The sequence below is a fragment of the Labrus mixtus genome, chromosome 14 (assembly GCF_963584025.1).
Source record: "Labrus mixtus chromosome 14, fLabMix1.1, whole genome shotgun sequence".
Classification (NCBI taxonomy): Eukaryota; Metazoa; Chordata; class Actinopteri; order Labriformes; family Labridae; genus Labrus; species Labrus mixtus.
The window spans coordinates 19,097,771-19,124,154 of NC_083625.1; the positions used below are offsets into that span (position 1 = coordinate 19,097,771).

At 39.3% G+C, this 26,384-nt stretch overlaps 1 protein-coding gene across 2 annotated transcripts in view; it reads right to left on the reverse strand.

Moving 5' to 3' along the window:
- Positions 1-268: 268 nt before the first annotated feature.
- Positions 269-26,384, reverse strand: part of gabrb4 (gamma-aminobutyric acid type A receptor subunit beta4) — a 68,435-nt gene continuing 42,319 nt past the window's right edge. For both annotated transcript variants that reach the window (XM_061055642.1, XM_061055643.1), the window contains 7 exons: positions 22,443-22,663; positions 11,560-11,642; positions 6,364-6,501; positions 3,948-4,100; positions 2,419-2,675; positions 1,702-1,791; positions 269-1,401 (listed from right to left, as the gene is read on the reverse strand). In XM_061055642.1, coding sequence (XP_060911625.1) covers positions 1,048-1,401; positions 1,702-1,791; positions 2,419-2,675; positions 3,948-4,100; positions 6,364-6,501; positions 11,560-11,642; positions 22,443-22,663 — 1,296 coding nt within the window. In that variant the 3' untranslated portion in view covers positions 269-1,047. The remainder of the gene's footprint in view (positions 1,402-1,701; positions 1,792-2,418; positions 2,676-3,947; positions 4,101-6,363; positions 6,502-11,559; positions 11,643-22,442; positions 22,664-26,384) is intronic.

Genomic DNA, 26,384 nt, shown 5'->3' on the forward strand with positions numbered 1-26,384 from the left:
CTCTATGTGAATCAATCAATTGTAGGAAATCAACAGTACAAGTATACTTTCATGAGCATCTGAATGATAAAATGTATAGAATATGTTTCTTTTTTTCACACAATCAAAATGAGTAATGCATACCTTTGACTCTTTTTATCTCATAATGCCCTAGCTCTAGAACATGTTCTGACACTCTCGGAAATCACAGTAGTTTTCAAGACAAAATCATATCTACAATAATCAGCACTTGTTTTTAACCATAATTAAAAAGACCCCAAAACCCCCCCACCCGACCACCTCCCCCAAGGATGTGTTTCTAAAAATAACATGAGAAGAGAAAAGAAAGTTTGCGCTGACTCTGCGGCGGTCAAACATCCCATCCAGGCGGCCCTCAAATGAAGACCGATGTCTGATAAAGAGAACGATACCACTTCAAAAAACCCAAGGAACAACACATAATCCGAACAAGGTTGCTGTACATAGTAGAACCGGAGATTTCCGTGCATGTTATCCATGGGTAATGGTGGGGTTGTTGGACAGAAAAAGGGGTGGGGGTTGGGGGATCAAGGATCTCACTCAGCTGATGCCTGAACACATGAGCCACCACTGATTTCATGAGCTGCAGAAGAGGATTTTTGATCACAATAAGTATCAATAAAAAGTTCGATGGGACTCTGAGACATCTTTTCTCTCAAGAGCTTTCACTTTCTCTTTTTTCTTTGTTGGTTTTTTTTTTTAGCAAAAATATCATGCAGTCTTTTAGTTCCAAAAACCCCTGATGGGGTCTTATTTGTTGTTTGTTTGTTTCTTTCAGAAGCAAAAAGAAACTCAAAGCCTTGAAATTCTTCTCTCACAATTATTCTTAAACATTCAAGTCATCCTATTAATACTTTGTACAGCAGAAAGGTCCTTCAGGTTTCACATGTGTATATATAAATATAATATATAGAAATATGCATATACATATGTTCAACTTGTATATGTGTATACATATTTTAGGAACTGTATCAAAGCCAATTTAATGTGCTCTCAAAATATGGCCCATGATTCCTAGTGGGATGCACATCAATTCACATAGTACAACCAGTAGATTAGGTTGAAAAATCCAAAGGTGATTGGGAAAATGACCCGGGACCACTTGTCAATGGTGCTAACATCTGACAGGTTTGGGATTTTCAACTTGAGCTTGGAGGAGCGTCGCCGTAGCCGACAGTTGGCCCGGCTCCGCATGGCGCTCCGATCCAGCGAGTGGTGGCTGAAGCCGTCCCGGGGCGCCATGGGCTTCCTGAATTGGACCCCAGAGCTGTCGAAGGACATGACGGAGTTACGAGAGTCACTGACGCTGCTCCCCACGTCAGAAGGCATCACTTCGTTGTTCATCTCCAGCGTGGTGAGGAGGATGTTTCCATACGCATCCACCTGCGAGGACAGGCGGAACAACAAAGAGAGTCAGCGAGGGGGGGAGAGGAAGAGCTGAAGCCCCACATTCCCTTCATAATAAAAATTACATTAACCCCACCTCCCATCCCAAAAGCTGTAAAAGCTTAAAGCAAAATGTAGGGATGATATGGAACGTCCATTTAAGCATGCAACAGAAATAGTTAACACACTTTAAAGTTAAATCTCTTTTCATCTGCAAAACTGTGACACAAATCTTAAAAAGCTGACTTTTATTGTGAAGGCTGGCCTACAGCCGATATGATTTCTAAATACATGTACCCCAACTTTTCTTTGTTCCTCGAGATACAGATTTCTTCTCTGTGTATATGACCTGAAGGTGTTGGTTTGAAACGGCGAGGAAATGGAGTCCTTGCAATGTGAAAGAAAAATGAAGAGAACATTAAAAACGGCTATAAAAATCCTGGCAAATAAGCACAATTTGTTCAAAAGATTACACAATGCATTAGACACAGATTAACAGGATCAACTTTGAGAAAAGCATTTAGTACTTCACACAGAAAACACAAGGATAGGCTTCATTCAGTCTGACCCTTTCAGTGTAAAACTCGTCAATTAATTCAGCCTTATTTAAGTCTGCATTTTCTGATTTCGTCCATTTACATTGTTGATGTGAAAACACAAAGGTAGCAGATTGAGAGTGAATGAAGCCTACAGCATAAACATAGACAACAACCCTAAATAAGAAATGAGAATGTAAACACCACTGTAGAGCTATATGAATCATTATCTCAAGGATTTGCTCGATAAGAAGCAGTCAGTGCTTGAGGGGAAAGCGATGGATGATGGTCGGTGAATGCATATTGGGCTGTGGTGACATTAGTATGCTACCTGGAAGATTTATACAGGGAATACTGTATACTGTATGTGTCTTTGGATAAATGAATATGGCTTCAAATCTTATAGCTGTGTTGTACTTGAACTCTGACTGTCGTGGAGCAGTGGGGTGAAAGAGAGGTAGCAGATGAGGATGCAAACCTGTTCCCTCAGGCGCTTCTCTTCGTATCTTGTGCGCTCGTTGTTGGTTTTGTTCAGCCGCTCATTGATTTTCTTTTGTGTTGCAGGGCCCCGGCCAAAGAACACGTAATTTACAAAGGCATATTCGAGCAGGGCCAGGAACACAAACACAAAACAGCCCATGAGGTAGACGTCGATGGCTTTCACATACGGGATCTTTGGGAGAGTCTCCCTTAGGTGGGTGTTAATTGTTGTCATGGTGAGCACCGTAGTCACACCTGAGCACAGCAGCACACACAGAGACAACAAAAAAATTCAGCATCAGAAGGAGAAGTCATTTTTCACTTGAAACATTGTGAGCAACAGTACTGTAGAAATGTGGTACTTTAGTAAGAGTGTTAAAGTGAGGTCCTGCATTCAAAGCTTTGTGACTAGAAGTACAAAATTCTCACCTGTAGAGTTTTACATTGAAGTACAAAAAGTTGAAGTTCTCATAAACACACTTCTATCAGCTCATTGCATTTAAAGAGACACACACACCAAACCGGAGCGTTCTGAGAGAGCTGGTTTTTACAGGGTCACAAACCTCCTCTGGCGCTTGATTCATGTTATATTTTGACAAAAGCACAGCACAGGAGACTGTCTGAAAAGGTGGAAAAGGGGTATCCTGATGTCCTCTTTAAGTTAATGAAAGGGTAAGAAATGACAATATGTGCCTCTAAAATGTAGCCCAAAAAAAAGAGCAAAATGTAGCAACAATACTCAAGTCAAAGTACAGGTGCCTCAATATTATTCAGTAAGAAGTGAAGGAGGATTTTTTTTTTACTCATTCTACCACTCTCTTGAATCAACAGATTAAAACAGTAACGATGGAGCCGATTTTACTACAAAGAAATACACAAAAAACATTGAAGTACAATGTGCCGCCTCCTCCTGTCAATAGAAGAAGGCCACACGATTAACATACCTGGCATAGTAGGGTTAACAGTTTTGATAAATTGGTTATTCTTTACACCTGTCAAGTAAATTAAAGTTAACGGAGTGCTTGATCTCTGTTCAAAAAAATGTGGACGCTTTTCTTGATTTGTGCTTTTTACAAAAACTGAGTTCAGGGAAATTCCAGTGAAATGCAGTTACTGTTTGATCGTCTCCAAAGTCAGTACATAGTTATATAGGTAATATATGTGGTTCTCCCATCAGAAATATGACTGATTCTTTTCTCTTAATGTGTAGAAAACTAATCATGTATCCCAGGCGAAATCATAGTAAAATCAAAGTACATTTGTGATTAGTGTAAAAATCATGGCAGAGTTATTTGACTGACTGGAAATAACCATTATTGATTCTATTGCATGGGTGTGTGATTGTTGCATTTAGTAATTCTTTAGTTCTAGAGTAGATCATTTCATTTACATGTAGATAATGTGCACATCACCATGAATGTCACATGAACATGTGTCAACCACATGCTGTTAGCTCCTGAGACAGTAAGTGGATTTCAATGAAGACATGTGGAGGTTTAATAATGCAGCATGGAGGCTGTGTCTCACCCAGGGCCACCCGAGCTGCAGAGGCATCGTAATTGATCCAGAAGGACACCCAGGAGAGGATGGTGATCAAGATGGAGGGCATGTACGTCTGCAGGATGAAATATCCAATGTTCCTCTTAATCCTGAAACTCAGCGAAAGCCTTGGATATGAACCTGTCAGGGAGAAAAAAAAAAGGGTTGGAGTGATATCATGAAAAGGAGCAGGGCAGAGTCAAATCACATCAGACGGTAAAAAAAAAAAAAAAAAAAGAGGAGAAGGGAGAAACGTTGGCACAACTTAAGAGTTCCAAAGTCTGCACTTTGACAACACGTAGGGTAGTCATTTCTCCATTTGTTCAGATGGAGCACTTAATTTCCCCAAAGCGATGGATTCCTTTCCAGGGACAAGTTCGATTCCAATTAAACATGGCAGAAAGTCGCAAACACGGCAGATTTTTCTGCAACCCCCTATCTCAGCAGGCAGCTCCAGCGTCCCTCTGAGGATTGTCACAGAGAGCTGCTCTGCTTTTCTTTCGTACTCTCTCTGTCCTCTAAACATTACCAAAAGGGCGTGTTAGAGGTGCATAATTGCATCGCATGCTTTTACACTAAGAGAGGAAGGAAAGTGTGGTATGTTTGCAAAGGTGGTAAGTCAATCCTCCGCACAGTTTGCCGGGACATATCAGCTGACTGTGCTGAGACGTGGATTGCTCTTTTGTCGGCACTTTAATTAAAATAAAACCCACAACAATACTACACTGATGCAGAAAACAATATAAACATCAAGACTGTGATCTCTCTGCTTTAGCTAGAGAAGGATATTTACGAGGTCGGAAACAATACAAATTGCTCTAAGAATTAAGTTCCATTCGGTGTTTTCTATCTGCAGCTTTATTTCCAGCGTGTCACCAAAGAAAAAAGGCTTCAGATAAGTGTGATGGTTTTAATCTAAAAGGCTATTTGCTCTGAGCCGCACACAATGATGAATGACCTCATCATCTCTAGGTTGCTCTAAATCTTTTGATGAATCAATACCTTAGCATACATACTTCATGAAGTGTGAGACTTAGATCTCCCAAGTTACACCTGAGATTAATGGGGGCTACAAGTATGTGCAGATTTCATTAAAGTCAAACATGAGGACAACACTCACATTTGACTTTTAGGACAGGGAGGTTGTTTAAAGTGGAAGAATAATATAATATGATAATAAACCACTTTGGTTGTCTCAGAGATTAAGACCTAAAAGTAAAACCATCTATGGGCCAACTTCCCTCTCTAACTGTACATCCAAACTTAAAGTGTCAAATATTTATCAGCTCTCCTTTTATTATATGAATGGTACACTGTACTGTGCTTTAGATGCAGACATTCTTAAGGATTCATCTTTAAAGAACGAATCAGATCCTTAACTCAAAGCTTCATTGAGGAACCTTCAGCTTTTTGGGTTTTGGCGCCCCCTGTGGACAAGGAGTCCCCTTTTGTATCGTTCCTGGTTCTTTCCTGTACATTTGTAAGAAGTGTTATCGAACAAAAAATCTCATCCTGCTTCCTTTTGAAGGTCACATGTCACACTTGCATTAAAATGTACGATGTAGAAATATTCATAACTACAATTGTTGTGCCAAGGATGACATGTCAATCAGTAAGTGCTAGTGGTGCTGGGAAAAATATTTTTTTGTCAATAGAGCGACACTGTTTTCCACCATTCCAACCAACACTCTACATGCTAAGCTAAGCTACCTGTCTTCTAGGATAAGCTACATATATAACAACTAGGCAGGAATATTTATCTTCTAATCGTACTCTTGAAAAGAATGTATATAATTATATATCATTCTCTAAATGTCAAACACTTAAGGTTGTAAATAAATGTGCTAAAAAATATGAAAATGTTATTCAAATTGGGTGTTTCTAGACTGTAGTTTTACTTAATAAAAAGTAAATCTTGGAGCTGGTTCTTTGTCACACTACTGCATATGTGACTCCATGTACTTTTTGGTGACTCAATCAAGAAATGCATTATAGAGAATTCCATCCTACAAAGTAAAAACTCATCGCCTTGTTTGGTCCTAATAAGTGAAATAGAAGCAGAAAGTAACTACGTTATTTTTTATTATTGTAATCGGAACAATGATGATGACATATGTCAGAAGACATTCATTTTAGTTCTTGTGAGTCAATGTTTTGTACTTTATTTGCACTTTGTTTTTTGCAAGTCTCTTAACATCCTACAAATGTGTGGAAATGGCCACCCACGATCTGCTATCAAGAGGAAATTGTCTTTCTGATTGACCTAAATATAATCATAGTCCCCGCAGCAAAGATGACGTGTTTATTAGTGTCCTCACTCACAGTGATGACATTCATGCAGAGGGGTTTATAGAGCATGTAAGACTCAACACGCTCAGCCCCGTTGTGTTTCAAACAGCCTCACCTGTAGTAAACCTGACCTCCCTGGACACCAGGCGGATATCTACGATGGAGAACTGAGGTAACTCTAACTTGTCCACACCCGTCACAGCGCTGTCTCCTCCTTGCCAGAAGAATTTGATGTCATCCGTGGTGTATCCGTCTGAGCAGAGGTCAGGATGAGGGAAAGAAGAGAGAGAACATGTGGAGTGTTAGTGTGGGGATGAAACATCAACGTTAACCATGTAACGAGTATGGATGATGACTGGATGTTGATTTAAAAATTCAAGTACCTTTGTCAACCTCTTTGATGGTTTACATGAATGAAAAATGAATAAATATTGTTTTAAAAGTGTTTCTAATGCTTTGAGGACTGCGTAAAATAATATTAATAATAATATTGTTTTCCAACAAACAGCAAAGCTCTCAGGACCTACCAAGACAAGACCACAAATTGTATTGTCGTCTCAACATTTCATGTGCATACTATTCTATATTCTGGGCATGCTTACATTTTTTAAAAGTATTTTAACTCTTTTGGTAGAGCATGAATATAAGAACAATAAAATAAATATGATTGTCATTGTGATGGCATAACTGTATTTTTTGGGGTTATGAAATCTTTTCTAGGGGTTCTCGATGAACAAACTGGAGATTAGTATTTTTTGTACCTTTATTCTAACCTCTGTGCAGAACACAAATGTCACTGTGATTTGATTCGGCTTCGTTTGTTAAGTATTATCATTTTTAAAACTATTATCTGCATTTACCTGAGAAGTGAGTCCATTTAATTGGACATATTGGACTACAAAAAACAAAAACAAATGTATAAGCGACATAATCCTGTCATACTTTCAACAAATATTCAATGAGATAACATCAGATTGATCAAAATCTGGCAACTGTCACAAAAAAATGTATGCAATGGCATCTTGGGGATGGAAATTTGTGCTCTCTTCCTTGAGAAAAGAACATCAATGCTGCAGTAAAACAATACCTGGAATAATCTCTACACTCTGGTTCTTTATGCTCTCTAATCTATAAAAAAATACTGTTAATATGTTTTAGCTTGCAGCTTGTCACAGCAAGGTTTTTCTTCAATTTGAAGTGTGAGATGCCCATTACGACCACATCATTTCTTTGTGTAATAAATTGCGGCAGAATGTATTTGATGGAGTTTGCAGTTAAAATCTATTCTTGTCACAACGATTAATAAGAGGAAGAGTTGTGGGGGCAACTAAATGCTTCTATTAACATAATTGGTGTCACATGAGAGAAAAGAAAAGGTTCATAAAGTTAGCATCTATCCCTACTGGCATCATGTGTTCTCATATTGGGCAGAGATATGGTAAGCGATACCCAGCTGTGATGGGAATACTCATTTTTTTGTCAATAATTTCTCTTGACATGAGTTTTAAAATGTACAATTTAGGCCTAGTAGGCAGGCTCTCCTCCTCTGTTTAAAAAGATATTCCCGTCCAAACACGCTAAATTCTCGAAAAAATCTTTGTCCACATGAAAACGCAAAAAGAACTGTTACGGCATTCATGAGCATGCCTAGTCAAAAAAACGATGTCCTTTACGTGCAAAAATGTTCTCGCCATTCCTCTGACCATTTCATTTTCAAAGTTGCCCATTCAGGCGCAGTGTGACAGAGCGCATGAAAATCTTCACTCTGGAAGGAGTTTTCCAAAAGGTGCTTTTTCAGTGACCTTAAAACACAGTTTGCGTGTGTACAAAAGGCCATAAAGCACGTTTTAAAAAATACTCGTCGACATGTAGACTAGGTCTAAGCCTTGAGAGTTTTTGTTGGGAACCTGTTAAACCTCTTAAAGTTACCTAAATAAATAAGATGTTGTTCTTGCCTCTAATGTCCTGGAAGAGTCAACTGTAAGGTCTAGTACAGAAAAAAATAAACGTCCAACTGACGAGAGAAGCTGTTGTGCTTTACACAAAACCTTTAGACTATCCCTGCATGCATTACACCCCGCCATGAATATTTATTAACATGTGTCACCTGCTACGGCGTGCACACACATTCTCCGCTGGCAGAGCCATTGAAAGTGACCACAGCAGTAGATTTATGTCAATGGGGCAGTATGCATTCACTGCACAGCCATTCCTCAGCACGGGAAGTGTTACTACATTTCACATCCTACTACCCCACGTCCAGACCTGGATGGCATTAAACTCACTAAGAGACCCGGATTCATTACCATTAAATCTCCCTCCGAGGTTATAGGGTAAGCAAATGTGACATTGTCCATGAAATTGAAACAACTGCCTGTGTAATCAATCAAACTGACGCTTAGCGTGCACAGGTCCCACCAGTGCAGAGCACAAAGAGCAGATATTCCTGCAACTTTTTAATTCATGGCATATCCATATTTCATTGCCTGCTGACGTCCCGAGGGTAAACACTCTGCACTTTTATCCCAAGAACTGCAAATATCTACTGTATCGAGCAAGTGGGCTGATTGATGTTGTGGTCAATGAAAATGATCAAGCAAATACAATTTTTAATTAAAGCACCAGCACATTTTCTCCTCGGTATTGATTTATCTAAATAAAAGCATTTGGAGGAAAAGGAGACATGAAACAATGCAATTATAAGATAATGTGTAATATTAAGTGAAGTCTGGTTTATTTTCTCCTATTTGTTCGGTCTGTACCTTTTTTCAAAATCAGCTCACATGCAGGTTTACTTTACAAAGTCGAAGTACACATTCATGAACAATTTCCACATCTTCTTTGTCATCCCTGAATGATCCTACAGGGTACATCACATGTAAGATATCAGAACTGGTTTACAAGTATTGTGGAGAAGAACAGTGTTCATCCTGTAAGAGGAGTTAGATAACTCGTATGGTTTTCAGAAAAATTAACCCTGACGATGTGATCAAGACTTCCTTTTCTTGTGTTTGGAAATTACAAGCATTCTATAGTCTATTGTGGCCCTAGCCAAAAATCAATTGGGGAGCCCCCCAACCAGTGTTAGGCAGGGCAATGAGAGTGAGTGCTGTCAGATGGGGCCCGCTTAAGGAGGTTTAGCTACCATCATTGCAAAATGTGCACATTTTCGGCCACTGCTTTGGGGCCTCGAACTGGTCCCAAGTGGTTTCCTGCCTTGCCTGTTGACAAGCAGTGTCTCTGATTTCAAGTTTATTCACACTTGTTTCATATTCAAAGAAGTTTCGATGTTGAGAACTGACTTTGGTTTTGTGATGATATTAATATATGATTTAACGTTAATGAAGCATGACCCATGTGAACCAGATATCTCAGGCTCTGCTGCTTCAACTGTGACTGTTTAAAATCTGTATCTTGAAATACTGATTTAATGTATTCAAAATATTGAGTGTATTTGTTCAATGGCATTATAACTCACTGCATAAATAAAAACTATAAAGAGACTGTTTCAGAGCTTTAAACTGTGACTGCTGGTTTGGAAACCAAAGCTAGAGTCTTATGGAAATGAGATGTGAGGTACATTTAGAAACTTTATTTAAATAGTTTAATAATGCAACTTGAATGAACCTGAAACAACTTGATTCAATAATATATAATACATTTTTAAATATAGGTTGTTTGAGCCAATTTAAAGCTACTGAATTTGAAAAATAATCAGAGCTTACTAGATTAAACAAAAAAAAAAGAAACAATTTTCAAATAAGTTAAAGATTTTGTCTTATGCTCCCTACAAAGACAGCAAACATGACATTGTCTGGTCATCATGTTGAGGTTACCTGACCACAAGCTGAGACTCGAGGTCTTCTTTTCTAACTTTCTTATTTCACACGAAAAAAATTGAACTGTTCCTTTAAGGGTGTATGACTGAAGAATGATTATTAGTAACAAAGTGATGGATACTTTCCAAATATCCAAATCAAATATCCAGATCTACATACTGATCAGCTCCTTAATGAATCATTCCTGAATCAGGTGCGTAATGACACTTCACCAATAACTAATTATTGCTTCTTATTAGTCACCAGTAATGTGACCAAGGTGAAAAGATTCATTAAAAAGCTTGAGGTGTACATGAGCTAATATTTAACTACACTTCTTCAGGAACGTCATGACACTGATGTCATTTACAGGTCAAGGGTCACACTAAAGGGTCGAGTAATGTCCTCGTATCAATGTTATCATTGTTGCCTTCAGCCTGCAATGATCCAGTGGTGCCCTGTCCATGTGTCACTCTGAGGGAACAATAATCAATGCACATTAGCAGAGCAGCACCATTTCATCTCTATTTCTCATAACAGTCATCAAGTGAAGAGCGGACACTACTGAAAAATAAGCACACAATGGGAGAAGATCGAAAATGTTTCACTAATGGCTCCTCTAAATCATCACACACAAATACATCAACAAAAAAAGAAGACGTTTTATGTCAGTAGTTATTGTATGTGCGGAAATTTTAAGGTAATGATTGTAACCAAGTAACAGCTTTCTCACTTTTATGAGTGTCTCAATTACATGAGTCTGTATAAACCACTGACAGTACATAAAGATTTGAAATATTTATATAATTTATGTAAACACTGCACAAAAAGTAAGGACATTTGTGTTTGGTAGATTACTGCTTTGTTGTAACAATGCTTCTTGGCAATAAATCTTATACTGTTGGAAAGCCTGTTTATTTCCCTTTTAAATGGTGCCACATTTGTAAGGAACTTGCATTTGTGGGATGAGCAGCAGAGCTGAGTATGTGAGTCGTGCCCATGAAAAACTTGCTGGATATTTTTGCCCTTTTTAAGCCTTTATTATTGAGACAACAGTGGACAGGGTCAGAAATTGGGGGCAGCTGTGGCTCAGTGGTAGAGTTGGTTATTTCACAACCGGAAGATGTGGCCTTGGGAAAGACACTTATCCCCAAGTTGCTCCCGCTGCATCGGCAGCAGCTTGTGAATGGGATTAGTTAATAGTGAGGGTCACTTTACATAGCAGCCTCTGCCACTAACCACTAGGCTTCCGGGTCTGCATTTTATATTGTTATCGTGAACAGTTTCAACTTATGACAGGATTGAACAATATAATGTTTTGACATAAAGCAGATTCTTCTTACAACATGCTGACTCTCTATGTTGTAGTGAGGTGAAATGTCTCTAAAATAAAAATGTGTTTTCATAATGTGAAAGAGAAATTGTTTTTAATAGTTAAATACTTTTCATAATTTAAGGTGGAAAAAACATGTAGACTTTTCTGGATTACTCACAGCTTTCAATCTCCAGGGTGCAGTTCTGTTCATCAAGAGGGTATCTCCTCAAGTCCATCATGCAAGCAGCAGTGGTTGTTATTCTGAGGAGAGAACACAGAGACACAGCTATCTTTAGGTGAGCTCATAAGGACATAGATGGGCAAGTAAGTACAAGTATAGAAGTAATTTAATCCCACATATAAATGTTACCGGTTGAGAGAGAGGTCATGGTGTGTGACAGTGAGGACACCACATACTCCAGCTCCTCTCTCACACTTTCTTTTCCTTGTTTTTTTGTTTTATTGTTTTGAAAAAGGTTAATGCAACCCGGCAGGAGTTCAACAATTCAAGGCTAGCGTCTTTATATATTAAAGTACTTGGTTGGTCCTTAAACTTTTTAAACCTTGTAACATTCATTGGATCCAGAGACTCAGGGAAGCATCCCTTTTTTTTTAAAAATTAATCTTTTTTTAAAATTGTTTTTTGAGAGGGATTTCAACTATTTATCCTACTTTTTCTGGAAACTCTTAAATATGATTCATTTTTTTAAGTGTCTGTCTGCAGCATTTCCTTTTATGGGTAGCACTAACTGCTCAGCATCTGCGATTTTGTCAATGCACCTTATTTATTGCCAGCTCCGACTATGCATTTCTGCCAGGTAGTTTTAGAAAAGATGTATGCATAGCAGTTTATGAATGTCAATAAATCCAGTAGCCCAGGAAAAACAGCTTTGGCTACAAATTACATGTGTAGGGGTCTCTGGCATTTAACTGAAATATTTACCCGTGCAGCACATTTCGGTAATTACAATTCTGCTGTTCATACCAGCTGCTGTGTGTTCATCACACCAGCACTCATTCGCTTACTGCCCTCCTGTGTAAATGAAATAGAAAAATTAATTTCCAGCTCATCATCTGTGTGTCAGAAGCCAGCAGCACGTTCAGAGGGGGTTTGATGTGCACAGTGTGTGTCTCTGTGTGCATGTTAGCGCATGATGGGGGGGATATGAAGTTTTACCCTTTAAAGCATGTTTCACATTTGAGATGTATTATTAATCATGTTTAAGTCAAAGCCACCGGTGCTGCTTCAGTGTGTGGTTTCACACTAATGCAGTGAGCAAATATGCACGACCAATCTACAGCACCTGAATTAGTAATACAGTAGATAATAAGCTGTTTGCATTGGAAATATATTGCTGGAACAAGGAGTTTTGTAAATTGGTCATGGTGGATGAACAGCATGCTGTCGTCAGGTAATTGGAAAACAAAATATGTTTCTGCTCAAGCTGATTGGGCCAGATGTCCACATGTGGGGGCCACTGAGTGCCGAATAGCAGAAGGCACCAGAAGAGTAAAGAAAATAATACATAAACAACATGTGTGACAGGTTTCTTTATTTATTATTCACAGTGACACTGAGCTGCATTCTGCTGCACAAGCACAAAGCTTCTCAAACTGCATTGTGTTGAGCTCGCCTGTGCCGCACATCACCGCTGTCTCACAGAGCTGCTCTGCTCTGAGTGTGCAGCACGGATAACATTTATACACTCTGTGAGGAGATAACATCGGTCCTGATTACATTTACGGGAAAGGTCAGTTGGCCATCAGGATTATCTAAGCCAAAAAAAAAGAAAAAAACTATCAGGAAAAGGGTATTTTCTTTTCTTTTCCCAAATGTTTCTTTTGTGTGTGGTTGATGTCTGTTTAACACACTATATTTGTTAAACACTACTTCTACAATTAATGTCTTCAGTGATTTAATGGATGAAAAAAGATAGAGATTTCAAAAGAATGCTGCTCTATCTTTCTTTCTCTGCTCTGCTTTCAGTGTTAGCTGCTAACTTATTAAACATCCAATGTACTTGCAGATGTTTATTCTGCTTGATCAGCCAATAACAACGACTGTAAAAAAAACATGGGTGTAGTCTCAGTGACGTCACAAGAGGTGTTATGAAGCCCAACAATAAAGGGTGCTCAATTTGAAAGGCTGACTCTGCCAAGCCTTTGGTCAATCTAGTAACAGGGAAAGAAGTGGTAATGAGGGAGTGAGGCCTTAATCCTTCTGACAAACAGCTACAACACGTCAACTCAGCCACACTTATAATTCCCCCAAAATCGTGCCAAACTCTTAGGAGTAGTATAATGAAACAGATGAGTTTTTAAAGATCTCCCCTATAGAGTTGTAGAGAAATGGGGCTAAATGGGGAGTCTCTGTCTTTTGGAGCCATCCCCAAGTGGACATTTAGGGAACTGCAGTTTTTGGCACTCCCACCTTGGCTTTATTTTCAACACTGGAGGTTGCTGCTGGCAAAAAACCATTAACCATTCGCTGATTTTCCTCCTCTCTGGTGTTTCCTGTTTTTAATCATTAGACAGGCAATCAAATGAATTGCAACAGACCCCATAAAAAAGGAATTTCTAGGAGTTTGAAAATGTAGGAAAAGAATGAAATGATGTTTACGCAACTCAACTTAACATTTAAAACAGCTCTAGGCGGTTGAAGACATAATGCAGAAATGTTACATTTCCTATCTTAAAATATTGCTCGCTCATTAGTTTTAAGTAAACATTTTAAAAATGAGGTATCACTCTTTGTGAACCAAATTGCTGCTATCGCATTTGAAGTTTGATGTCTGACATGACTGAACTCCAAGATAAAGATGCTTGATAAAGATATGTACGGCAGCTAGTTGTAATCTATTTCATTCTAACCAGTTCAGAATTTCACTGCTTGTGTTGATTGCCCTTGTTATTTTGGATTTTGGATCTTTTTTTTTTTACCCATCCAGCCCAAAGGCACCTCTACTTTCACCTCTGCTCTGCAATGAGAATATCAATGTATGGATTTTTCTGGACACGTTTCAGAAAATCATTCTTATAGTAAAGTGAAAATCAAATGAAATCAATGAAATTTCTATCTGTTGCTTAAGCTTGGGATGACCTGCAGGGAAAATCTATACTCCCATGAGACATTGAGATTTTGGTTTTTACTTAAAATTCAATCAACCCTTAGGTTTGTTAAGCAGGTACTTTAGATGGTTGGAGAAGATAAAGTTGTAAGAATGAACACACTCTAATGTTGATGAACAAAGCCATCATTTTGTTTTTTTTATGTTTTTTATGAATTTTAAAACCCCTTAGATGAAGCTCTACAGAAAAGTAAATACAAAAAACACAAAACATGAGGAAAGCAGTGTCGCAAATAATTTCATGGTTCAAATTAACATTCAAAGGTTTTTCTTTAATTTATACTCTTAAACCTTCCCAGGTCAGGATTCAAAAGTTGTTTAATCCTAAAAAGTAGTGAAAAATGATAAAATGATGCTGATCATAAAACATACAAAGATCTCTTAATGTGAAATTAGCAGATCTTTGAAACTTTGTCTGTTGTTATGGATTACGTCTTTTTTTAAGAAATAGATCGAGCTAAACAATGAAGTATTAAAGAAATATGAATTCTAGACGTGCATGATATGAGAAAAGTTTGTAATGTAAAGTAACATTGTTAATTATCGAGATTTCCAAAATAAAGCCAAAAAGTAAATATATTCAAATATTTTGAAGGTATCTGATCACTACCTTGAGCTTCACCTTACAGCATCAAAATGGTTTTAATATAATATAATATAATATAATATTGACATTATACTAAGGCCTGCATCCAAAGTGAAAGAGCATTTCGTTTTTTTTAAAAATCACAAGTTTAGACCTATGCATTGTGTTAAATGCAAATGCTCATACACTGAAATTGTGATGAATTGTTCAGGCCGAGAGCCATTATCTTAAAGCCATAGTCTTTAAGAAAAATACAAATCATCATTATGCTTGAAAAGTAAAATATTGGTAAAACAAATAGCATACATAGGCTACATAAGAAAAAAACATTACAATGCTGCATCTTACTATATGCAGAAAAAGAAATAAAACAAAACACAATCCTGAGAAACCCTACAGAGTTCTGCCTGAAGCCTGGAGCTGCAGCAAGCTCCTGTGTGATCATGAACAGGAAGACTTCTCCTGTCAGCACACAGTTTCTGCTCCTAAAAGACGAAACCCCTGCTAGCACGATGAAGCAGTGAAACTCCTGCAGAGGCAGCAGCTTGGAGTATTGGACAGAAATGAATTCCTGGCAGAGTGAGCGAATAAACCCCACTACGAATAAAATGGTCTTTATATGTGACAGTTAACAAGTGAGGAGAGAATCATCAGTGAGCGGGCACGTGTTGGGACGGCTCACAGCAAGGAGCTGGGATTTGGAAATGTCAGCAGATGTAGGTCAGCAAGTTTGAGTACCAGCAGAGAGGGTCAGCAGCAGCCTCAGACCTGAGCAGAGAGGACACTCAGCAATCTGCTTTCACTTTACAGAGCTCATCATGATATGCAGTATTAGCAGGTTAGGATGAAGGTGGCCCCCGAAGATTTAACCAAAGTTGGTCACGACAGAAAAAAAGGGACTCCTACTCCATCCAGGAACAGCGTCATGTTTTTGCCCGTGTGTCGGTTAGATCTGATGGGAACCGAGCGATGTGATGAATTTTGGCAGGTTTGTCATGTAAAGTGAGACTGTCCTGTATATCTGTAAGGAAAGTATGAGGATGTCACAGAGTAGAGCGCTGTGTTCACAGGTTGTTTAGTTACAGTACTCAGTAGAACGTGTTCACATAAGTTCAGGTTATAGTATGGCAACTGTGATAAGGGCTGCTTGTTGTTGTTTTCCAACAAATGATTAAAGCAATTGTTTCATACCGTACAACAATCCTTTACTAGTCACATAGTTAGCAGCTCTGAGCCAGGCTAATGCTAAGTGTTTCAGTCTCACAAAACTAGGGGTCTCACAACTAGTCTGAAGGAGGGAGGGAGAATGGGACACTGTGTTGATCATAGCACGTTAGCGATAGTATTTTCATTTACAGGTAGCTAGCTTTAGCGTGAGCTTTAGCATGAATTAACAACATGGCTAATGGCCTTAACTTACAACTGCTAGGAAAATAGTCAAATCTGTTGTGGTGGGTAGCCCTGGGTGCATTCCACTCACTATTTCAGGCCTCTCCTTGCTCTCCAGACCATGTATCTTGTGCCAGCATTACGTGAGAACTAAAAGCAACGTGGAGGCGGATCCCAGAGGCTCTGCACTACAGACCACGAGCGAGGCTCTCCGATATGTGAGCAATAATTTTGACACCTACACAGTCTGCTCCTGTATCCCTGTCTGTGAGGTGTCTGGCTTACTAAAGAGGATCATAGTACTACTCCATGGTTTCATAAACAGAGGAACAGGAGAGAGCACATTCACGACTGGGAAGAGAGAAAACACCATCTGGACAAAGCTGAGCTCAACAAAGCTCTCAATGCTCTCAGGAGCCGGTGCACTATCAGACTGGATTGTCAGCCCGCTAACGATGATTCAGCCTCTCGACTCACTGGCGAGTTCGAAAAAAAAAAGCTGCTCCGTCATGCACACAGGGCCGGACACTTTCTGCTCACACACACTTCTTTTATTGACGTTGGGAGCGACTTTATTTGTTAGCAACACCCAGACGCTGTCCTGCAACTTCTGCAGCGCTCAGCAGTCTTCAGACCCAGCTGGCGCCCTCCTCTCCAAATAGAAATGAAGTACAAGATTAAAATCAAGCCACCATACATCTCAAGTTTACAAAATTGACAATTTAAGCAAAGCTTTCAAAACAACATTAATTCAACTGAGATACATGGGGCAGAACTCCAGATTTGATTTGAATTCTGGACCTACTTTATACATGAATATAATACCTTCATCTTTGGATTCTACCCATCCTTTTTGAATAACGAGAGAAAAAAAAAATATAATATATATAAAAATAAATATATAGTTTACAATTCAACTTATTTAGATGTCATTGGCAGTGGTAAACAGATTAATAACTAGAGTACACCTACCTGAATATGATTCTTTACAATAAATTTACATGCAATCAAAACCAAACCCGTTTACTTTTTCCAGTTATTCTTTGTGAGAAATTAGTATAGTTGTTTACACATTTCACATTTTTTTGGGGGCTTTTTTTCCTTCATTAATAGAACAGATGATGAGAGCAAGGAGATTAGGGTAGGAGAGAGTGGGGTATACATGCATTGAAAGGGTCGACACTGGGAGTTCAATCTGCATTCTCTGTATATGTGGCTCCTGCTCTCCTAGCTGAGCTAAACAGTCGCCCCAACATATGAGAAGTTTTGAGGGCAATTCCAATGACTCATTTTCTAAATCTACTATATCCATCCATTCATTCATCCATCCGTCCGTCTATCCATCCATGCACCCATACCGCTTAAGCTGTTCAAGGTCAGAGGCCTGGAACAAATTCCAGCTGTTATTGGGCGAGAGGCGGGGTACAACCTCAGGTTGATAATTGTGAAGTCTGTTACCCCATGTCACTATTAGAACATTCAATAATGAAAAACAACTTAAACTAAGCCCAGGGGAAGCAGTCAGAATTAAGTCAGACTATTTTGTTTTAATTGATTATTTGTTTGTGTTCATTGTGAAGAACTAAATTATTTCTCATTATGTCACTGTGCATGAACATTTGTCATACTATGAAAATACATGAAGAAACCTTTCAATAATGACGATCCCCAACTTGTCAGATGATAGAACACTAAGATGATCTAGCTGAAATCTGGGTTTAGTTCAGAAAGAGCAGTCACTGAGAAGTCACTATTCAAAGCTCAACAAGCTATATTAATGAAAGAGGACATAGGGGAAAGTCCGATTGTACTTAAATTGATCTCGAAAATAGAAGTGGTTGATGATCAAAGTTTTGCTAAGACTGAGGTATCTGCAAGCAATAGAAATCAAGGTAAATAAAGGCTAAAAGAAAAGGTACAAACAGCAGCAGTCTCAGCACATTTCACAGTGAGTGGAGAGGTGAGAGCGCAGCACCAGGTGCAGCAGTGTGTGTAATGTGATTGTCCACAGTTTGCATTTTACTGTGCTCGAGAGTAGCACAGGGGACGGATTCAAACAGGCGGCCCGCACAAGAAAATGCATTTAAGGCAACAAAAACCTCAAGCGGTCAAACTTAAGAGGCGAAACATTCAAATGAGCCGAGAATACAACATCTATTGTTACGCTCTTCTTCTGGGAAAAAATGTCCACACAACCCTTGGGCAAAGTCAAACATTTGAACAAAGCAATTTAATTGCATGCTTACAGGAGGCTTGTAAGGTCCTGAAACCACCACGGCATGCAGATTATGCACTGCTTCTAATTACTGTATGCAGCTGAAAAAACAGTCTGAGGACAGATCCAAGGGCTCGACACCATCTGCTTTTACTATAACTGCAGTGTGTGATACTTGCAGTAAAGCTCTGTGCAATGTGCTTGAAGATGAGATGTTGGAGGAAGGCTAGTGTCCCCAGCAATCTCTCAGCTTTGCTGTTCCATGCAGGCACAAAGCCAGCAGAGGTGCAAATGCAGGTGTAATGCCATTTTCTTCTGGCGTAAGTCCATTTTACTCGATGCTCAGGCCGGCTTGGCTCTCTCATGGGAAGGTGGATGTGCTGAGAGACGTGTGCTGAGTGGAGCATCTGGGAGTGTTTACTCAGATCAGGTGGCGCAGAGTGATTTCTGTGCCATCCTGTTTATACATGCATCATCTGGCTGAAGCACATACATGCAAAGTGTTTCCTCAGAACCAAAGATTGTATAGAATAATTGAACAAAGCAACCGTCATATCATCAACTGGTTTGGGATTCCCCCTTTTGAGGCCTTAAGTTTGACATTTTGGTCATGGCCATCTTGGTTTTTGGATAAGGAAGTGATCTTATTTGAACGAGGTTGATTACAGAGTGTTACACCTCTGTCCTGATTGAAGACTGCCAATCACAGGCAGCCATTCCCTGAGGCATACGCTGCATTTTTGTCTAATATGGAACCATTTACAAAATGAACAGCATATATATTCAAGAAGTCATTGTGGACATTTTTGCTGAGGTATCATATCAGCTGAGAAGTATTACCCCCATTTTCTACTTGGTCCGTCAGCGTTGTGCACTATGCTGTAGTTCACTGCCAGTCTAGTCAATCATCGTGTTTCCACAGCGAGCGCCGCTGTCCGTCACTGTAGGGTGCCACCAATGACACTGCGCTCTGCTCCGTTTTAAATATGCTGCGAGTCTATTTTTTCATGTAAAGCTGGACAGAATATAACAACCCGGATAGGAAGTCAGACAAGGAAACACACGTCCGCTCAATTTCAAAATAAAACACAATATACGGGTCGCGATCGTATTTGACATCATTTTATCAACATTCCAGCGTGATCTTGTAGTTCTCCTGCTCATGGCTGCGCTCCACTGCACTCACTTTGCCCGCTGACCGAAGGAGCAAAACCGAGGCGCTGACGGACTGCGTTGCAATGTGTGAATTGGGGGTAAGTAACTTTTTGTCATCTTTCATATGTCTGACTTCTTTTTGCAACCTGTGCAGTCGCCCCCTGCTGGTTATTAGAAAAATACAGTTATGAACTGTCATATTAGCTAAACTTTACTAACAGAGGCTACGTTTAGCTTTTTATGTACATTCTTTTACCACTACAAATAAAAACATGAAAATTATATTTGTGGTGGTATAATAAATACCCAATAAACATTTTCACAAACGGATTATTCTGACTAATAATGGTATTGATAACTGTCTGTAGGATGTAGAATATGAGATCCTTGTAGCAATAGCAGAACAGAAAGTCATTTGATTGGCTTTTAATGAAGCATGCATCAACATACTGCTAATTATGATTATAAAACAGTTAATACATCCTCATCCAGACCCTCCTCAGAGTCGTACAATGTTGCTCTTGGACTACACTTTTTGTCGGGTCTAAGTGTCATACCATCAGTGATGAAATAACTCTTAGATATCTGCAGCTTGGTCTTAGCAGCAGTGAGATTGCATTTCGGCTGTGCTGATACCTCGCAGAGAGTCATCAAAGGTAAAAAAAAAAAAAACCTTTAGCAATCACATCTCCTTTTTGTGTCAGCACCAATTCTGTAATTCTGAGTTTGTGAATACTGATTTCTGCATTAATAATTCATTAGCTCATATGATCTACACCTTGTCCCCGTCATTTTCTTTTATTCATGGAACATAACAAGCATCCAGCTCCTTTTGCCTCCATCAAAATACTTTATTTTAATAACTTGAGTTAAGAAAAGCAGCAAAGTATTCAGAGTTTGAACAAACCTCAGCAGGACACATTCCTACTTAGAGACGTCCCTGAGGGATTTCAGATGGGTCCCTGTGTGCACACTCACTGATGACTGACGTGTCTAGTTTGTCATGGTGATCTGGGACATTAAGGTGGGGAGCATAGCCTTTCTGGGGTGATGAATTTTGGGTTTAATGGGCTTGTCTCTTTTCTAAAATATTGTTGTTGTTTGTCCTGAAACAAAGATAGAGCTTTGTAGACTTGTGATTTTATAAATAAAGCTTTAAAGTTTCTTCATTGCTGCCAAAAATACATCTGTCGAAACTCATCCTGCCTCAGGAACTAATACTAGCAGGGCTGATCTTGTTTGTCTGGCACCACATGTGATCGCAATTTATCTGAACTTTCACTCTCTGTTTTAATACAACATGACAGAGGAATATTACAAAAGATATCGTGACTAAGACAAAAATAACTCCTTTCCCTATGTCAATGACTAGCTCCTGTTTCTTCTGGGTTAATATTTTATCGACTGTTTGTTCTTTCTCTTGCTAATCCTGTTTCGGGTCACACAGAGGGGAAGTGTATCCCTGCATGGATGATGGATTTTTCTGTACTTCTTTTTCCAAAGCTTCTTTCATTATTCAATCTTTCCAAATGTAAATTCACAATGTTATGAAAAATCCATCCTTCCCTTCTCCTTACCATAACACTTTGTCTTTAGACTTCAAGAGTGAATTAGTGGAGAATGGATCAGTTTTTATGTATCATTATGGGATATAATACTTAGACATTATTTAACAGTAGTTCAAGAGGAAAGGGTCCTAAAGCCAGCAAACCATAACATACTTGGAAAGTTTGCTAACGTTAGCCACCATTAGGTCCACCATTAGGTCATACCAGAACAGTTTAGTTAATGTTTGTTAAAAAAAAAAAAAGGTATTTTATTGGGCTTTTTTCGCCTTTATTTTAGAGACAGAGCAGGGGATAGAGTCAGAAATCATGAGAGAGAGTTAGGTATGACATTTGGGAATAGAGCCATATAGGTCGGATTTGAACCGGGGCTGCCCTCTTGGAGGACTATAGCCTCTGTACATGGGGCTCACACACTAACCACTAGGCTACCAGCGACCCCTAGTTTAGTTGCTTTTAAAGGTAATGATAGACACAACCAGCTTTATCCCACAAACTTGCAGTCACGTTGTCATACTTACTGACATTTAATTCTATGATGCCAAATAACATCTGCCGATGAAAATAAGCCTTTCGGTCAATCCGGGTACATTTACATCTGTCTGTTGATTAATGTACACTGTCCCTTTAAAAAAAAAAACCAGTGTGTTGCTGAAACAGTTGTACAGTACCGACTTTGACGCTGCATGTCGCTTAGTTTGTTTGTACTGAAAAGTTCCTTTTTTGAAACACAACATTTTAACATCCCCGTCATTCTGTTTTTATTGTTAATCCTTTCTGAAAATTGCAACTAGTTCGAGAATTTCAGGTAAAAACCCCCAGTGGATTAATTCGCTTAGATGAAGATGAAACCAAACAGGATGGAAAACAGGAAAAAATTGTACAGTATTGATTAACCACATATTAAAAAAGGAGAAATGCTGATGTAAACCTCCAGAGGAACCACATAGAGTGTATAAAATCAATGCACATAAGAAGAGATATATCTTTCTATGATCTGAAATAAAGCAGCAAAGCTCTTACCTCAGCCCGTATAACACAGTGCCATCAGGGTGCAGGCGGATCATCCGGTTTTTTACTGTCACACCATGCAGAAAGGACTTCTTGTCATTAAGGAAGTAGGTGTCAGGGAGCCACAGCTGGTCTGCTACACGGTTGTCCAGAGTCAGGTTTAAGTTCAGCTCGCCATATGCCAAACGCTTATCTCGCCAACTCTGCTGGAAATACATTGTGATGGTGTAGTCCTGCAGAGAAAGAAGAACGTAGATGAAGTCAACGGGAGAAAATCATTTGTTCTTTGAGTTGAGTTAACTGTCCAGGAACATGTGCTTGGATTTTTGTGTGTATCTGATTGTTTTCTGAGACTTTTGAGTAACATATGAACATAAAAAAAAAGTCTTCATCACAATTGTCTGATAATTGATGAAGACTCATAGAGCATCGGAGAAGGGAGGGGAGGGGCCCCCGGGGGCCATGGCCCCTGCTGGAATCTGATTGGCCCCCTCCCGGCGAAATAATGTCTTTTCATTGGGTAATTTGTTTTCCCTTAGAGGAGCGATAGTTGGTTGTTACAGCACAGCTTTATGGGGGCGGGGTGAGGGCCAAACAGAGTATTGTGGTAGTGTTTGGGACAGGAGCGGCTGGAAAATAAAACAAGCACACCTCTTCTCTCACTTCCACTCTGCACTATTCAAACCTGCGGTAAGTTGAACACAAACGAGTTACTGATATGTTTTATCTTAACTCCTAGTTTTACCCATTATCTTTAGTTCATCATTTAACATTTTGCTGACAAACAGTTGATGTTATAACAAATATTAGGTAGCGAAGCTAATGATGCCAACTAGATGATAAATAACCATCAAGGGGTTCCTGCATTAATGTTTATGTGACACGAAATGTGCGGTTATAAGGAAAATCTGCTAACTTTAAATGAAGACACTTTACACAGAGATTTTTTTTGGGAGCAGCCAGGGCATTCCCAATCCCAAGTTTGAGTTACAACTGAATGGTGGCAACTTGTCTCTGTTACAGCAGCAGCCAGGGGTGTGAAAAATGTCGAAAAGAAAAGCAGCCAGCATTGTTAGTTTCTTTAAGAAGAAGCCATGTGAGCGTCATGTACAGATCAATGAACCCAGACAGGGTCAGGGTGACAGTTCTGAGGACAGGCATCCGAGGCAGGGCCAGTCCAGCAGCTGTAGCCCATCATCAGCACCAGGTGAAACGCAGGGCAGACAGACATTCCTCAGCAGGTCAGAGCAAATTGAGAACAACATAGTTAATATAACAGAGGAAAGCATTGTGTTTGTTAGCATCCAACCAATCAATGCTTTATAGATTCAATGATGAAATTATATATTTTTTTAATTTTTTAAAGATATTTCTCAATCAAGATCTGAGGGTCCAGCCCCACTTGAGAACATTTCCAAAGACCATGCAAGGAGACCACATGAGGTCCTTCAATGACAAGTGGTTCGAGGAGTTTGAATGGATGGAATACTCCGTCAGCCAGGACTCATCCTATTGTTATCCTTGCCGTCACTTTTCACTCCCAAACACTGCTGAATGTAGCTTTACGTCAATGTCAGGTTACCGTAATTGGAGAAAAGCTATATGCAAAGATGCTGGTCTGAAACAACATGCTAGGTCTAAAGACCATGTCAGTGCCATGTTTGCCTGGAAAGAGTTCAATAAACTCGTTGACTCCAATGTGTCTATGCTTGATTCTATGAACAAGGAGAGGCAAAAGAAAACTCAGGAGAACCGGAAATACAGAACTGTAGGGGATGTTCTGTTACTGACAGCTACACAAAATATTGCGCAGAGAGGGCACAGGGAAATGGAGGGCACACAAAATAGGGGAAAGTTTTTGGCTATTTTAGAAGAAATAGCCAAGCATAATCCTCTTGTTGAGCAACGTATGACTAGTGGTGATGCAAAGTATACCAGTAGCAATATACAAAATGAGAGTTTGGATGTTTTGGCACAAATTGTGCGCAACGACATTATCAAAGAAGTTAAGGAAAGTCGTGTCTTTAGTGTTATTGCAGATGGAAAAACTAAAGACCTAACAAAAAAGAACAGCTTTCCCTTGTTCTCAGATACTATTATGATGGAACTGTCCATGAAAGTTTCCTAGACTTTCAACATGCAGAAACTTTAGATGCAGCAGGCCTAACCAACATGATCATTTCTAGCTTGGAACGTTATGGTCTAGAGTACAGAAGTAATTTGGTAGGTCAGGGTTACGATGGCGCTTCAGTCATGAGTGGCAGGGAACTGAAGCTCTTAAGTGACACAAGGTGGGCTTGTAGGCAGTCTGCTTGCCGTGATTTGCTGGATAGACTGCCTGCAGTCATCAGGGTCCTGCAAGAGATAACGAAGGAGTGCAGTGGAGACAGGGCTGTTGAAGCCCGGGGTTTGCTTGCCTAAATTGATTTGACCTTTGTAGGACTTTTGGTAATGCTACGTAAACTACTTACGGACACAAAGTTTTTGTCAGACATGCTGCAGTCACCATCTCTTGACCTGGCAAGAGCAGTTGAACTTGTGGATGCATCTTCTTGATTCAATTCAGTTCTACAGAAATGATGAGACCGCTTTTGAACAGCTTTGGAATAAGGTGGAGAACACTGCTAAAGACTGCAATATAAGCATGGCGTGTGTACAGAAAAGACGGTAAAAGACAAGCTCTAGATTACAAGGATCTATCATTACATCCACTGTTGGTGAGCTAGAAAATGCAAATGTTGATGTGAATCGTTTCCGGCAAAGAATCTTTTACCCCATATTAGACTGCATGATTAACAAGCTACAGAGGTGAGTTTCTAAGCAGAACTGTACAGTGATGAAAGGAATCCAGTCTCTGCACCCCAGAAGTTCTACATTCTTACAAAAGACAGATTTATTTGCCTTTGCTGAAGTGTATGATACTGACTTAGAAGACCTGGAGCATGAGCTTCATCAGGTCAAGAGGCTCTTGGAAAGGAAAGAGAAGAATGGAATGGCAAAGCCATCAACACCACTGGAGTTTGTTGTTCTCCTGGAGCCTTACAGGGATGTTTTTCATGAACTATTTAGGCTTACTAAAATTGCATTAGTTACTCCAGTTAGTAGTGCCTCCTGTGAAAGAAGTTTCTCTGCACTTAAACTGATCAAAACACACACAAGGACAACTATGACAGACAGCCGCTTGAGCAGCTTAGGAATACTAAGTATTGAGTCTAGGAGGGCTAAATTTCTTGATATGGAGAAATTTGTCACATAATTTGCCACTCAGCATGGAAACAGGAGACTCATGCTATTGTAAATCATGCAAATTGTGAAGATCTGTAAATATTTACAAAGGTAAACAATAATATTCAGAAATGTGTCACTTTGAGACAGCCCCGTTCCCTTTCTTATAGAAAAGATGCCATGACTTTAAAATGACCTGTATTCTATTTCTGTACATAAAACCCTGCCTTTGGTAACATCAGTGGCTGCACCTCATAGTTGAGGCCCAACACCTCTCCAGATCCTTTGGACAGACAAGAAAATATAAAGGCCTTCTATCTTACCTTGATGCATTTGGTGATGCATAATTTTCTGTTCTTTAAGCAGTGGATTCATTGTTTTTTCCCATTGTTGTTCTACTCCCATAGTTTGTTTCCTTGGGATTTAACATGTGTTAATGTTTGTCATGTGTTTGGCCTTATTATGTAAACATATGATATAAATACAGAGGTGATATGCAAAAAAAAGAAAATGCTAATGCTATTCAGACAAACAGGACACTGAGTGACAGCTGCCTGAGCATGCACAATAATTTATAACATTAAGTGAAGAAGGGGGAAAATCTGCCGATTTAATGTAGCCAAATAAATCCTTTATTGTGAATTAATTTGAGTGTCATGAGTTGCTTTTGAAAGTACCAATTATTGTACGTTCCATTTTGTACAAGTATGTTCTGACCAGAAACCTTTT